The 15218-nt window shown below is 50.8% G+C and overlaps 1 protein-coding gene across 3 annotated transcripts in view; it reads left to right on the forward strand.

The window, feature by feature from the left end:
• Positions 1 to 8166, forward strand: part of FGF12 (fibroblast growth factor 12) — a 162030-nt gene extending 153864 nt beyond the window's left edge. For all 3 annotated transcript variants that reach the window (XM_034424550.3, XM_034424549.3, XM_060694428.2), the window contains exons 4-5: positions 3953 to 4151; positions 7581 to 8166. In XM_034424550.3, the coding sequence (XP_034280441.1) occupies positions 3953 to 4151; positions 7581 to 7699 (318 nt within the window). In that variant the 3' untranslated portion in view covers positions 7700 to 8166. The remainder of the gene's footprint in view (positions 1 to 3952; positions 4152 to 7580) is intronic.
• The last annotated feature ends 7052 nt before the right edge of the window (positions 8167 to 15218 follow it).

The raw sequence follows: 15218 nt of genomic DNA on the forward strand, positions 1-15218 counted from the left end.
TAAAACAATTTAAAATTTATTAAAAAAAAACCAACCCTCAGTCCAGGCTGTGGAACTACCAGGTCTTCAACTCGCGACGGAACGAGCGAAGGTCCGGGGCCATCCGGAGCTCAAACGGAAGCTGGTTCCAGAGGGTGGGGGCGCCCACAGAGAAAGTTCTCCCCCTGGGGGTCGCCAGCCGACACTGTCTGGCCGACGGCACCCTGAGGAGGCCCTGTCTGTGGGAACGCACCTATGGGCGATTGGGGATTGTCGCTGGCTGCAGGGGGTCCGACAAGTATCCCGGGCCTAGGCCATGAAGGGCTTTATAAGTGATAACCAGCACCTTGAACCTCACCCGAAGGGCAACCGGTAACCAATGCAGGTCGCGCAGGAGGGGTGTAACATGGGAGTGTCAGGACGCTCCCATCACAACCCGCGCGGCCGCATTCTGCACCAGCTGAAGCCTTCGAGTGGTTTTCAAGGGCAGCCCTAGGTAGAGAGCATTGCAGTAGTCAAGACGGGAGGTGACCAGCACATGAGTAACGGTGCGTAGGGCATCTTGGTCCAAGTAAGGGCGCAACTGTCGCACAAGGCGGACCTGGGCAAATGCCCCCCTGGTCACGGTCGTTACATGATCTTCCAGAGACAACCGTGAATCCAGGAGGACACCCAAGTTGCGAGCCCTATCCACAGATACACACATACAGCTGGCAAACTCCTGCCGCCCATCCCATGGGCAGCCTGTGTGCCCGAAGGAGCAGCACCTGGCCAGCGTGGTCTCTCTGGGAAAGCCAGTCTGGCCAGCCCTTGGATGGCAGCCGGCAGCTGGGCTGGAAAAAAAGGCTCAGTGGGGAAAATTTTTTTACTGTCAGTGTTCCACATTAAGCCGGAAGCTTCCGTGCTGCCAATTACTTTCTCGTAGAAGTTATCAGAGCTTCCTCTCGCCTCACAGGGGAAAGCGCAGCCCGGGGTAGAGACTGGCAGGGGTGGCAGCCAGATGTACCAGCCTCACCTCCTGCCATTCGCCTGGCCAGGAGGCCTTTGGGCAGCAAAGACGGAGCAAGACACAGTGAGGAACTGACCAAGGAGAGATTCAACCTAGAAACAAGGAGAACTTTTCTGACCGTGAGAACCATCAACCCATGGAACGGAAGTTGCCTTCGGAAGTTGTGGGAGCTTCATCACTGGAGGCTTTCAAGGGGAGATTGGACTGCCATGTGTCAGAAATGGTGTAGGGTCTCCTGTTTGGGCAGAGGGGGTTGGGCTAGATGACCTCCAAGGTCCCTTCCAACTCTGTTAATCTGTCCTCTCTTCTCCTCCACAGTTTTGCTTCTGAGGCTTACGTTATCTACTCCGTTTGCACAACTGGCTTTCCCCGTTTTCTGGCCCTGCACCCCGAACCTTAAATGGGCTGAGTTGGTACACCAGAAATGGCCAAACTCAGCAGTTCCCTGGCCAAACTTGGGTTGCTGCATGACAGACCCAGTTCCTGCAACCAGGATTTCAAGTGTGGTCTAGAAGGAATGGAAGGTGTGTGTGTGTGTGTGTGTGTGTGTGTGTGTGTGTGTGTGTGTGTGTGTGTTAGAAACAAGGCTGGTTGGCACGATCGAAAAGCCTGGAGACAGATTTTCTTTCCGGATTTTCTTTCCTTCCTTCTCCTTCTTCAATTTCCTTTCCTCCTTTTATTCTCCTCTTTTCCTGCCCTTGGCCTGACCTTCTGCCTCCTGAATGGCAGCTGAGCCAGGGATTTAATCATTAACCATTTAATTTAATTCATTTAATCATTGATTTTTGCAACTTGCCCCAATCTGCAGTCTCCGGCTGGGAGACATTACACCGGACGGAGGCAGCCCTCCCCAAAAGAGATACAAGGGAGTCCTCGCCTTATGACCTCACAAGTGGGCCCCAAATTTCCATTGCAGAATGAGACCATTGTCTTGTGCGTTTGGTCCCATCACACAATCTTTCTCGCCACCGTTGTTAAGTGAATCGCTGTCATGGTTAAGTTAGTTACAATGGTCGTTAAGTGAATCTTACAAAAGGGGATCACGTGATAGCAGGGACACCACAACCGTCATAAATACGAGCCGGTCACCAAGTGTCCAACTGTTGATCAAGTGAGGATGCTGCAGCGGTCACAAGGGTGAAAAGCAGTCGCAAATAACATGTTTGAAACTTTGGCCACTAAGCAAATGGTTATAAGGACTGACCTTTATGGTAATACTGTGTTTCCCCGAAAATAAGACCTAGCCTGAATTTTAAGTTTGCACCTAATATAAGCCCTACCCGAAAAATAAGCCCTAGTGAAGCTCGTCGTCACCCCTGGGGGGCAGTGGGAATGGCCAGCACCAGAAGTGGAGACAGTATCCGGCCACAGCCTGCGCAGCACAGGTGAGTTGAATCCCTGTCCAGGTGGAGGAAGAGGCTGGGGAGAGGCACGTGATCCAGACACGCAGGCCACGGGGAAACCGAGAGTTGTTGGGCCGGAGCAGGTGAGCGGCTGCAGGGGGCTTGTCTTCGCACGGCAGCACTGGCAGAGGCACAAGCAGGGGGGAGGCAGGCAATCCCGACGTTCTGTGTGGGCTGCAGGCAAGCCGAGGGATGCTAAGAGGAACCTTCCGTGACCGGCCACCTGCTCCATCCAACCGTCTCTCGGCTTTCCCACGGCCCACACGGCACATCCGGATTGTGTGCCTCCCCCTCCCCGTGCCTCTGCTGCTTAGACAGGTAATCAATTCACCTGCCCTGCGTGGGCAGCACAGACCCAGAGTTCACTGACCAATGGGCTGCAGCTGCTGCCGGACAACATCGCCCCCCCCCTTGCGAGCTTGCCGCCTTTTATGTGTGCGCCGGGGTGGGTGGGCTGATCATGTGAAATCGTGTTTCCCCAAAATAAGCCCTAGTGCTTATTTGGGAGCCCCAAAAATATAAGACTGGGTCTTATTTTCGTGGAAACACGGTAGCACGGTAGAGTGGGGTGTGCACGGAGGAGGAGGAGGAGGAGTACCGTGGGGTCCTTGGTGCTCTCTGAGCTGGGTGGTTTTCTTGCAGACGTTTCTTGCCCTGACTAGGTAACATGATTAATGCTAGAAGGAAGTGGGGCTTGTGGAGAGGAGGAGGAGGAGGAAAAGGAAGGAGGAGGGTTGTGAGGTCCTTGGTGCTCTCTGAGCTGGGCTGTTTCCATGCAGACCTTTCACTACTCAACTAAGTAACCTCCTCAGTGCTAGCGATGACGTTCGATGCACGGATGATGTTACCTAGTTGGGTAATGAAACGCCTGCAAGGAAACCACCAAACTCAGAGAGCCCCAAGGAGCCCTTCAGCTCTAAATAGGGTGCCAGACGTTGCAGGGCAGAGGAGATCCTGGGTTCTCGGTGGCACCTTGGCAAGACTCGGTTGGGTGCTGCTGATGGGTCTTCCCCAGGAGACCTTCTCCTGCCCAGGGGTGAAATCTAAGATTTGTTACTACCGGTTCTGTGGGCCTGGCTTGGTGGTGGTGGGGTAACATGACTGAATGGGCGTGGCCAACTTTTTTTAAAAAAAACATTTATTTATTTATGTATTTATTTTATTCAATTTTTGAATTAAAAAATTCAATTTTAAGAGGTTGCAGAAGAGGTTGCAGAAAAAAATGCTTTTAAAAGTAAAATAAAAAGCCTCTGATGATTGCGCGGCTCAGCTGGGGAGGGGGGGGGGGCGCAGGGATTTTTGCTACCGGTTCTCCGAACCATCCACCTCCATCGCTACTGGATCGGGCGATCCGGTCCGAACCGGGAGCATTTCACCCCTACTCTTGCCCTCCCGGAAGCCCTGCAGCCCCCCCTCCTCCAATCTGCCTCCTCTGACATTATTTCCCACCCATCCGGATTGGCCTTGAGGAGGCCCAGGGGATTTTTGTGGCCGGCCAGTGTGCTTACCTCTCTCTCTCTCCCCCCCTCCCTTTTCCTTCCCTTCTGCTTTGCCTTCCTAGGACATCTTCACACCAGAGTGCAAATTCAAGGAGTCCGTCTTCGAGAACTACTACGTGATCTACTCCTCCACGCTGTACCGGCAGCAGGAATCGGGGAGAGCTTGGTTCCTGGGACTCAATAAAGAGGGGCAGATTATGAAAGGCAACCGAGTGAAAAAGACCAAACCGTCCTCACATTTTGTACCCAAACCCATAGAAGGTATGAGGTGGGGGGGGGGGCAGCATTGCCTTGGGGGAGGGGCTGGGGATGTCGGTTGCTTTTCTAGTTCAGGCGCAGCTGGGCTCCCTGACTCGAGCGAGCTAAAGTTCTATGCAAAGGCTCTCTCTCTCCCCCTCTGGCCTTTCCACAGCTGAGAGTCTTCTTTTCCCCCCCACCTTATTGGGGGAGGGGGGGCTGAGCCCAGAAGGGGGCGTGGGCAACCACGAGGGGGCTGGGCAGGGGTCAGAGAAGCCTCGCTGGGTCCCTGTGCATTTGAGAAACTCAGATCAAGCAGAGCAAAAAAAGCAAAGACAACCAAAGGAAGAAGGGACATTTACCGTGTGATGCCGTTTGTTTGTTGCTTGTCGTTGCTGGGTTTCTCGGAACCCAGTTTGCTGGGGGTCTGGTCCTGCAGATGTGCACCCGCTGCGAGAGGACCATCCAGCCTCTGCTTGGACACCCCCAGAAAACAGGAGCCCCTCTGAGCCCCCCCAGCCCCCTGCCCTTCCTCTGTGCCCCTCAGCCGGCATCCGCCCCTCCCCCCTTGTGCCACGTCTGCCCCTGGCCCTTTCCCCTCCCCGCCTTTCAGCCTCTGAAGAGGGTCTGGGGCCCTCATCTTGAAAGCTCAACTGGCTCAGCTCTGGAGTACCTGGGGCCGATTCAGCCCCCTCCCCCCCTTTCCCCCCTCCTCCCTCTCTGCTATTCATGGAGATTGCTGAGCCCTTCCCAAGCTGGCTCCCTTTGGGGGGGACCCCCCTCCAGCCTTAATTGGGGGTATCACGACCTGGATCTGCGTGCCTCCAAGCCCCCTCCCAAAAAACCTGCCGCCTGCTCCTCTAGAGCAGCTGGTAGAGGAGGGTGGGCCATCCCAGCTTACAGACATCTGTTTAGTGACAATGCAAAGTTACACAGCTCTGAAAAACATGACTTATGACGGTGATTCAGCCGCTTAGCAATGGGTTCATATTTATGACAGTTGCCGTATCCAGGGATCAAGTGATCCCCTTTTGTGACCATCTGATCAGCAAAGTCAATGGGGAAGCCAGATTCACTTAACCGTATTATTAACTGAAGAACGGCAGAGATTCACTTAACAACGGCGGCAAGGAAGGTCTAAAATGGAGTGAAGCTCATTTAACAACCGCTTTGCTTAGCCGGCAGCTGGCAGATTCCTCCTGCAACACGGCGAGAATTTGCAGCCTGTCAAATCAGTCTCGGAGGTTAAGCCAAGGACAAACTCCCTTCCTTTATAATCCCAAGAAGCTCCTGGCAATTTATGGCTGGAGGCCCATCTAAGAGAGCGGGTTAGTTCGATAGCCAGATTAACCGGGTGACATTCAGACAGCCAGGGAGGGAGGGAGGGGGGGGGCAGACCCCCAATTTTGATGCATGCAAACTCTTCTTCCAGCCCAAATTGAAGTGCCAGATGGGGTGGTTGGAAAAACAACATAGAGAAAGCTGGGAGGTTTTTTTTAAAGATCTTAGACTGAAAATAAAATGTTGGGGAGCTTAGATCGATAAAGTATCAGGAAATTAAATCATAAAACTCGGTATAAAAGCTGGGAGACAAACAGCTAAATTGGGTATTTATCGATTGTCCAAATCGGATGACAGAGAAGTTGAAGGATATTCCCTCGATGGCTGCATCTCCAAACTTGGCAACTTGATAAGACCTGTGGACTTCAACTCCCAGAATTCTGTGCTGGCTGGGGAATTCTGGGAGTGGAAGTCCACAGGTTTTAAAGTTGCCAAGGTTGGACACCCCTTTCTTGGATGAAGCTTGTGATTCTGGGGGCTTTTTAGCCTAGAAAGGAGATGAATGAATGTCTACCGAAGCATGGATGATGCTCCTCAAGTGGACAAGGAGAAGCTGCCTTCCTCTTCCCCAAAGACCAGACCCAGAAGTGACCCAATGACCTGGAATCCTGCAAGAGCAAAGACAGACAAAAGACTTCTTTTTTTAAACACAACACACAATTCAAGCTTTGGCATTCACTGCTTTGAGAGGTGGTGCTGACTAGCAGGTTGGCTGGTTCCCACCAAGAGTTGGAGGACAAACACGCAATAACAAGGGCCTACCAAGGATCTTAGACTTCAGCAAGGCATTCAACAAAGTAGAACCTACTTCTTGGTAAGCTAGAAAAACGTGGGATAGACAGCATCACCACCAGATGGGTTTGTAAGCGGCTGACAAATCATACTCAACGAGTCGTCCTTAACGGTACTACATCTACGTGGAGGGAAGTAAGCAGTGGGGTAATACAAGCTTATGTCTTGGGCCCAGGACTCCTCCTCAATATCTCCATAAATGATTTAAATGAAGGGATAGAAGGGGAACTCATCCAATTTGCAGATGACTCTAAGCTGGCAGGAACAGCCAACAGCCCAGAAGACAAGCTCAGGATCCAAAAAGATCTCGACAGACTTGAACAATGGGCCCCACCCAACTACACGAAATTGAATGTGGAGAAAAGCAAAGTTTTACATTTAGGCAGGAAAAACCGAAAGGGACGAGTACAGATTAGGTGAAACCTGGCTCCAAAACAGGAACTGTGAGAGGGACCTTGGAGTCCTAGTGGACGATCCCTTAAACGTGAGCCAGCCGTGTGCGGCAGCAGCCAAATAAGTTGATACGATCCTTGGTTGTATAAACAGGGACATTGAATCAAACTCACGTGAAGGACTAGTACCATTTTAAAAAGCCTTAGTAAGGCCACACCTCGAATCCTGCATCCGGTTTTGGTCTCCACATTGCAAAAAAGATGTTGAGGCTTTGGAAAAAGTGCCCAGAAGAGCAACTAAGATGATTTAGAAGAACGGTTGCAGGAACTGGACATGGCTGGTCTAGGGAAGAGAAGGAGCAGGGGAGACAGGATAGCAGTGCTCCAATATGTGAGGGGCTGTCAAAAGAGGAGGGGGCCAAGCTATTTTCCAAAGCCCCTGAAGGCCAAACAAGGAACAATGGATGGAAACTGAACAAGGAGAGATTCAACCTAGAAATAAGGAGGAATTTTCTGACAGTGAGAAACAATCAACCCATGGAACAGAAGTTGCCTTCGGAAGTTGTGGGAGCTTCATCCCTGGAGGCTTTCAAGAAGAGAGTGGACTGCCCTCTGTCAGAAGTGGTGTAGGGTCTCCTGCTTGGTCAGGGGGTTGGACTAGATGACCTCCAAGAGTCCTTCCAGCTCTGTTATTCTTTTAAAAAGCCATTGGGGGAAACCAGATTCTTTTCACCTCCATGTTCCTGACTGCAGGGATTCACTCTTGCAAGAACAGCTGTTTTGCTTAGCAACAGAAGTTTTGCACTTGTCCTGATGGGACAGGGGTGGGGGGGCAGCTGAGTCAGGTGCAAAGTGGCTGTGCATTGGGGGGGGGCTAGTGGGTACCATGCCTTGACTCCCTCTCTCTCTCTCTCTCTCCTGCCCGTAGTGTGCATGTACAGAGAGCCTTCCCTGCATGAGATTGGAGAGAAGCAAGGACGTTCTCGGAAGAGTTCGGGGACGCCCACCATGAACGGAGGCAAAGTGGTCAACCAGGACTCCACATAGCCTGACCAAGTGCCCACCACCAACACCCTCCTCCTCTCGGGGGACCTCTCCCTGCCCCCCGCCCGCCCCCCACCCCAGCGAGGCTGGAGCCAAGATCCACGGGCAACTTCTCTCCGCGTAGGATGAGGCGTCCTCGCCTCCTGCTCTGGGACAGAGTCCAGCATACACCAACAGACACACCCCCACACACTCTCTTGCACACCCCCACACGCACACCGGCCCCTGCAAGGGAATGTATATTCAACTGAGTGTGGAGGCCAAGCAGAGCTTCATTGAATATAGATTCCATCCGGACTCTCATTTCCATTTGAAACAGCAAAACTCTGCTCCGTTTACTTGGATGGGGGAATTGGTCAACTCTGCATAACAATTATTATTATTATTATAATAAATAAATTATTATCTATCTATAATAAATACATAATAAAGGTGTTATCTTTAAAAATAAAACAGATTTGCTTTTTGAAGACGTGAACTTTCTTTGTGATCGGGAAGCAAAGGGAGGGAGTTGAACGAATCGGAAACGGCAGGGCTTTTGGGTTGGGGGGAGGGGCAGGAGAGCCAGCCCCGGATGCAAATAAGGTGGAGGGGCAAGTAGGAAGGACTCTTGCCGGATCCAGTCTGGGTCAGCCACAGGGACCAGAGCTTTAGTCTACTGAGCTTTCGGACTCGTGCCGGACCCCATCCTCACACCGCAATGAACAAAGACATGCCTTGAATTTTTTTTTGAAGCTACGAAGATTGTTGGCCGAGCAGGTTCAAAAACAGCCTGGGAAATGATTGGAGCCTGGGAAATGGGAACCTTGTCGGTCAACAGGAGTGCTGTTTTATTACCAAGCTTATCAGGTACTTAGGCTTAATAGCTGGCCATCAACACTCAAATCAACAACTAAAAGGCTACCCACATTCGGGCTCTCCATTTATTTTATGTATTTTATTAAATTTCTATACCGCCCTTCTCCCGAAGGACTCAGGGTGGTGAACAGCCAAAAGATAATACAGAGATACAAAATTTAAAATAGATTAAAACAGATTAAACAATTTGGCTAAATTTTAAAAATATCCCATAATTAAACAAATTAAAATTAGTGTTTAAAATTTAAATTTAAAAATTTTTAAAGGGAGAAGATTTAGGCCAGGCCAGCTTGATGAAATAAAAACGTTTTAAGCGCGCGACGGAAGGTGCGCAGATCCGGGATCCTCCGTATCTCCGGGGGGAGCTCGTTCCAGATCGTGGGTGCCCCCACAGAGAAGGCTCTCCCCCTGGGGGCCGCCAGTCGACATAAATATGAGGCATAGAATAGCCCACCTTCTGGTGAGAGAGACGTTCCCTGAGGATGTGCTCCAGCACGAATCTGAAAGCTCAGAAGATTAAATCTCTGGTCCTGGTGACCGACCCAGAGTGGATCCTGCAACATTATCCTGGGACACGTAGATTCACCTTTATCCGTTGCCACCGTTTTATTTGAATTTCAATATTTTACATTTTATACGCTTTATTTTTTATTTTATTATTTGTATCCCAACAAATAACTCAAGGTGGTGAAGGTGTCCAATGCATCTTCCTTCTCTTTCTCCAGGGGAAACTTGAGGAGGGGATTGATGGGGAGGGGAGACACATGGTGGGGGGAGAGGATCCAATATAACCTTCCTTCCTTCCTTCCTCCTGCTCCTCTCCCTTTCCTTCTCCTTCTTCCACCCCCCCTCCTTATTTCACTATCCAAAGCAACTTTGGGCAGCTGACAATTCCATAAAATCATAAATATAAAAGCATTAAAATTAGCCACAATTAAGTAAAGACTAAAAATAAAGAGTTCGGAGGTGTGGGGGCGGGGAGTGTTTGTCAATCATTCCACCAACCACTAACTAGTTCAGCTCCTGGCCAGCTTGAGCTGGAAAAGAAAGAAAACGGAGAATAAAAGCTCCAATCAGTGTTAACCGCTCCTGGTCCACCAGGCTTGTCCTCCCCAAAGCAAAGGTGTGTGTGTGTGTGTGTGTGTGTGTGTGTGTGTGTGTGTATTTCAGAAGCTGGGGGAGGGTGTACAGTTCAGAATTTGTGGTGCTGCATTACTGGAGGTTTTTAACTTGTCTGAAACGACCTAGGCTCTCCTGATTTGCAGGGGGTTGGACTAGAAGACCTTCAGGGTCCCTTCCAACTCTGTTGTTCTGTTATGTTCTCTTAATTTCCCTTTTGTTCCTTTAGTGTTCAGGGCAGCTCACTCATCAGCACCAAGGATTCCTTCTATGGCATAGATGGAGGATGGTGGGGGGTGGGAGGGTGGGGATCTAGGGAAATCTCACCCATGCCAGTGAGCCCCTAACGCAGTGGTTCTCAACCTTCCTAGTGCCGCGACCCTTTAATACAGTTCCTCATGTTGTGGTGACCCCCAACCATAAAATTATTCCTAAAACCATTGAAAATATGTGTTTTCCGATGGTCTTAGGCGACCCCTGTGAAAGGGTCATTCGACCCCCAAAGGGGTCCCGACCCACAGGTTGAGAACCACTGCCCTAACGGAAGAAATCTGTGGGGCAGACTCACTCCCTTGGCTTCTCCTCAAGAGGATTGCACAGCCATTCATTCTCCTTTGGACAAAGATGCTCAGATGCTCCGGTCTCCACGCCCCAGGGAGTCTCTTCTCGGGCTGCTCTCGGTGTGGGGCAGCCCCAAGCTAGATTTCACAGCCTGCCATTTGGAGGCTTTGCTTCTTAAATGTTCTATTATTTGGAGACCTGGGATCGTCTGGTGGCCTCCCTTCCCATTCTGCCCACATTTAAACCTCATGGGATTTAAACCTCATGGGATGGATGCTGCAGTCCAGGGAGACGCAGCTTCTGCCTTTAGGAAAGCAAGAGAGCCTTCCTCCTCTTGGGCCAGATCTTAAACGGTTAACAATTTCAGAAGTGAAGGAGGTCTCACTTTTAATTTTATTTTCTTTATATGCTTCTTTTTATTCCCCTTCTGTCCTTTTAGACACGGCACTCTTGCTGCACTGGTTGCCTGGCTGGGTAGGAAGGTGGGTGTACGTGGAAGCAATGACTAAATAAATGAAAGACAAGAATAAACCTGGCCCTCCCCCAACACAACCCCCAAGATCAGGATGGAACAGAACTGGAAGGGATCTTGGAGGTCATCTAGTCCAACCCCTGCTCAAGCAGGAGACCCTATCCCATTTTGGACAAAAGGCCTTACAAGCTCTTCTTAAAAACCTCCAGTGATGGAGCACCCACAACTTCTGGAGGGAAGGAGTTCCACTGGTTAACTGTTCTACCAAAACTCTTTGGGGCGGGGGGGGGGGGGACGGGGGACACAGCACTCCCACCCACTCGGACGCCGCCCTTCTTGGCACCCCCTGGAGACGCCGACCGGAGCCTTCAGGTTCACCCCGGCCCACCGTGCAAAACGGCCTTTCCCGGCTCTGGCGCGTGAGCTTTGCACCCCTCCGGCCATCCGTCCTGCGGTGAAACAGCCTCCGCCGCGCCGGTGATGTAAGGCTCCCCTTTGGCAGCGGCTGCCGGCCCGGCTCGAACAAGGCTCGGGCAAGGCTGCCTGTCAGTGGCGAGGTCAATGATGGCGCTGCAACGGCTCCCGAAAGGGCCCCGGCGGAGCAGGCTCAACGCTCCAGCTGGGCTGCTCTCAAGCTGATGGCATTGAAGGCAAAGGCTGGCGGAGGGGAGGGGAGGGGAGGGGAGGGGGCTTCCCTTCCGCAGGGGCTGCCCAGTTATGGGGAGAACGCTAAGGGGGGTCTCCTTTGGGGGGGGGGAATGGGTATTATTATTATATTATTTATTATTATTTATTAAATTTATATGCCGCCGGAGGGCATATACTCAGGGCGGCTATTATTATTGTTGTTGTTGTTGTTGTTATTAAAGCTCTCAGCTGCCAAGGAAGAGGACAGTAGTAGCTCACAGGCTGGAGACCAGCTGAGCCCCTCCCCAATTCATCCACACACAACACACACACACAGACAGATATTCAGCAGGAAGCTGGCAGGGGTTTCCCTTTGAAAGTGGCAGCAGCCAGGGGGCTTCCCTCAGGAAGGTGGTCTTCTTCAGGGTGAGGTTGGCCCACCGGAGTGAAACTTGGGAGAGGGAAGGTCAGCCAGCCAGTTCCCGCAACACCCCCCCCCCCACTTAGCCTGTTTCAGACGGTCATTGTAAGGTCAAAACCAGGCAGAGAGATCAGGGTGGAGGGAGGCAACTGTGTTGGTGTTTAGCACTATTTGTGAAAAGCAGGTGACAAAAATCGGAAACATGTTTACCTGCTTTTCCTGGAGGATTGCAGTAAACATCCTCTTCCTCCTCCTCCTCTCCACAAAACCCACTCGCTTCTAGCACTGATTATATTACCTAGTTGGGTTGTGAAACGTCTGCAAGAAAACAAGCAAGCTCAGAGAGCATCCAGGACCCCGCAGTCCATTTCTTCTTCTTCTTCTTCTTCTTCTTCTTCTTCTTCTTCTTCTTCTTCTTCTTCTTCTTCTTCTTCTTCTTCTTCTTCTTCTTCTTCTTCTTCTTCTTCTTCCTCCTTCTCCTTCCTCCTTCTCCTTCCTCCTCCTCCTCTTCTTCTTCCTCCTCCTCCTCTTCTTCCTCCTCTTCTTCTCCTCCTCCTCTCCTCCTCCTCTTCTTCCTCCTCCTCCTCCTCTTCTTCCTCCTCTTCTTCTCCTTCTCCTTCCTTTTCTCCTTCTCCTTCCTTTTCTCCTCCTCCGCCTCCTCCTCCTCCTTTTCTTCTTCCTCCTCCTCCCCTCCCACAAAATGTCTTAAGGAAGTACGGACAAAAAGATCTGAGAAGATCTGAGATCTGAGAGACCTAAGCAAATCTTTATGCCCCCTCCCCCACCCTTCTCAGCTCTGTCATCGTTGAGCAGACTCCTTCTGCTCCTGGACTTGCCCTCCGCACCATCCCGGCCCTTCCCAGCCTGAGCATTAGATCTGATTTTGTCACCAGGGAGGTGGGAATTTATTGAGTTTGGCATTGGATTTTATTTCTGTAAGTTGCCCAGAGTCACCATGAGTATGTTGGGCAGCCAAATACGTTTTCTAATAAATAAATAACCCCGAGGCAGATCAATATCCAACCAGAATAATAGAAGAACAGAATTGGAAGGGATCTCAGAGGTCTTCTAGTCCAACCCCCTGCTCAGGCAGGAGACCAGGATCATTCCAGACAGGGGGCCATCCAGTCTCTTCTTAAAAACGTGTTGGAGCATTCACAAGTACTAGAAGCAAACCAGTCTACTGCTTAATTGTTCTCAGTGACCCAAAGGTGCTTTTTTGCAGGAGGCAACTGGATTTTCTGGTTTTTCTTTGAAGGCATTTCGTTTCTCATCCAAGAAGCTTCTTCAGCTCTGACTGGACGGTGGGGAAGGGAAGGATTTATGTTCTCAAGTGACAGGAGATTCTTTCTTAATCCCAGGTTGCATTTTCCTTGGTTAGTTTCCACTCGTTGCTTCTTGTCCTGCCCTCAGGTGCTTTGGAGGATAGGTGGACTCCCTCTTCTTTGGGGCAGCCCCTCCAATATTGGAAGACTGCTATCGTGTCACCCCTGGTCCTTCTTTCCATTAAACTAGCCATGCCCAGTTCCTGCAACCGTTCATCGTATGTTTTAGCCTCCAATCCCCTCATCATCCTGGTTGCTCTTCTCTGCACTCTTTCTAGAATCTCAACATCTTTTTTATATCGTGGCAACCAAGACTGGATGCAAGATTCCAAGTGTGGCCTTACCAAGGCCTTATAAAGCCTCCCCCTCAAGTGAGTTGAGGAGCCTCTCTCCTGGGCCCCCTGCCCTCCCCTCTGGTGCCACGCAGGGAAAGCTTCGGTTGCCTCTCCAGGCAGCGACTCCAGCCAGCAGAAGAGAGGTGGGTGACAGCTCTTTATCGGCTAAATGATGCCTTCCTATCCAGACACCACTTGGCCACCCGCCAGCTAATTAAGTGCATTAAAGCTTCCCTTGCGGGCTGCAAGCCGCCCCTTGCACATTCCCAGAGTCGTCTCATTGCAGTCGCTTTCCCTTCCTTCCTTTCTCTTGAGGAGGGGGAGGAGGAGGGGGGACCCACCATCAGTGGCCCAGAGTCTCCGCTTGGACTGTAAGGAACGGCCTCACATGGGAGACGTGTCTTCTCTGCAGACGGTTCCTTCTCAGTATGCAGGAGGCATCATTGGAGGAGCAAAGCTGCACATTGGCACATCTGGCCAATGTCTTCCGAGGGGTTGGTCGGGCAGGAATGAACAGAATAACAGAGTTGGAAGGGACCTTGTAGGTCATCTAGTCCAACCCTCCACCCAAACCATTCTCCTGACCCTACACCATTTCTGACAAGTGGCAGTGCAGCCTCTTCTTGAAAGCCTCCAGTGATGAAGGTCCCACCACTTCTGAAGGCATCTTCTGTTCCATGGGTTGATTGTTTTCACTGTCAGAAAATTTCCCCTTATTTCTAGGTTGAATCTCTCCTTGATCAGTTTCCATCCACTATTCCTTGTCTGGCCTTTGGGTGCCTTGGAAAATAGCCTGACCCCCTTCCTCTCTGTGGCAGCCCCTCAAATATTGGAAGATGCTCTCCTGTCTCCCCTGGTCCTTCTCTTCACTGGACTAGCCAGGCCCAGTTCCTGCAACCGTTCTTTGTGTGTTTGAGCCTCCTTCAGTCCCCTCATCATCCTGGTTGCTCTTCTCTGCACTCTTTCTGGAGTCTCTACATCTTTTTTTTACATTGTGACCAAAACTGGATGCCTCGTGAAGAGGCATGTGAGTCTGGTGGCTACAAGGAAATGGAAACTTCATGTTGTTCTTTTTTAGAACTTCATTCTAACTGACCATCATCTAGATTATCTTTTGTACCACACCTGTGGACATCCCTGCAAGAAGACAGAAATAATGGAGGTGATGACTAGCTCCAGGAGGGCGATTCATAGCTTTTGAGAAGCAATGTCAGAAATTGGTCACCACACTATAAAGAAGATGTGGAAAGAGTGCAGAGAAGAGCCATAGAGAGGATTAGTGGACTGGAGGCTGAAACATATGATGAACGGTTGCAGGAACTGGGCATGGCTGGTCTAGTGAAGAGAAGGACCAGGGGAGACAGGAGAGCAAGTCTCCCAATATTTATGTGGGTGCCAGGAGAAGAGCAGGGCTCAACTTGTTTCCCAGAGCACCTGAAGGCAGGAGAAGAAGCAATGGATGGAAACTCATCAAGGAGAGAAGCAACCCAAAACTAAGGAGGAATTTCCTGACAGTGAGGACAATTAAGCAGTGGAAGGACTTCCCTCCAGAAGCTCTGGGTGCTCCATCACTGGAGGCTTTTAAGAAGAGACTGGGCAGCCACTTGACTGCAGTGGTGTAAAGGCCTCCTGCTGGAGTAAAGGGATAGACTAGAAGACCCCTAAAGTCCCTTCCAACCCTGTTATTCTATCTTCTCAATATTTATTCTCTGGCTAATCAGGTGCTTTGCCCTGGAGAGAATTCCCATAAATGCAATTTGCCTTCTATGTACCAACTGCTTTTGTGGGGTTTGGCCCTCCTGTT

The sequence above is a fragment of the Pantherophis guttatus genome, chromosome 6 (genome assembly GCF_059756535.1).
Source record: "Pantherophis guttatus breed Tessera chromosome 6, ASM5975653v1, whole genome shotgun sequence".
Lineage (NCBI taxonomy): Eukaryota > Metazoa > Chordata > Lepidosauria > Squamata > Colubridae > Pantherophis > Pantherophis guttatus.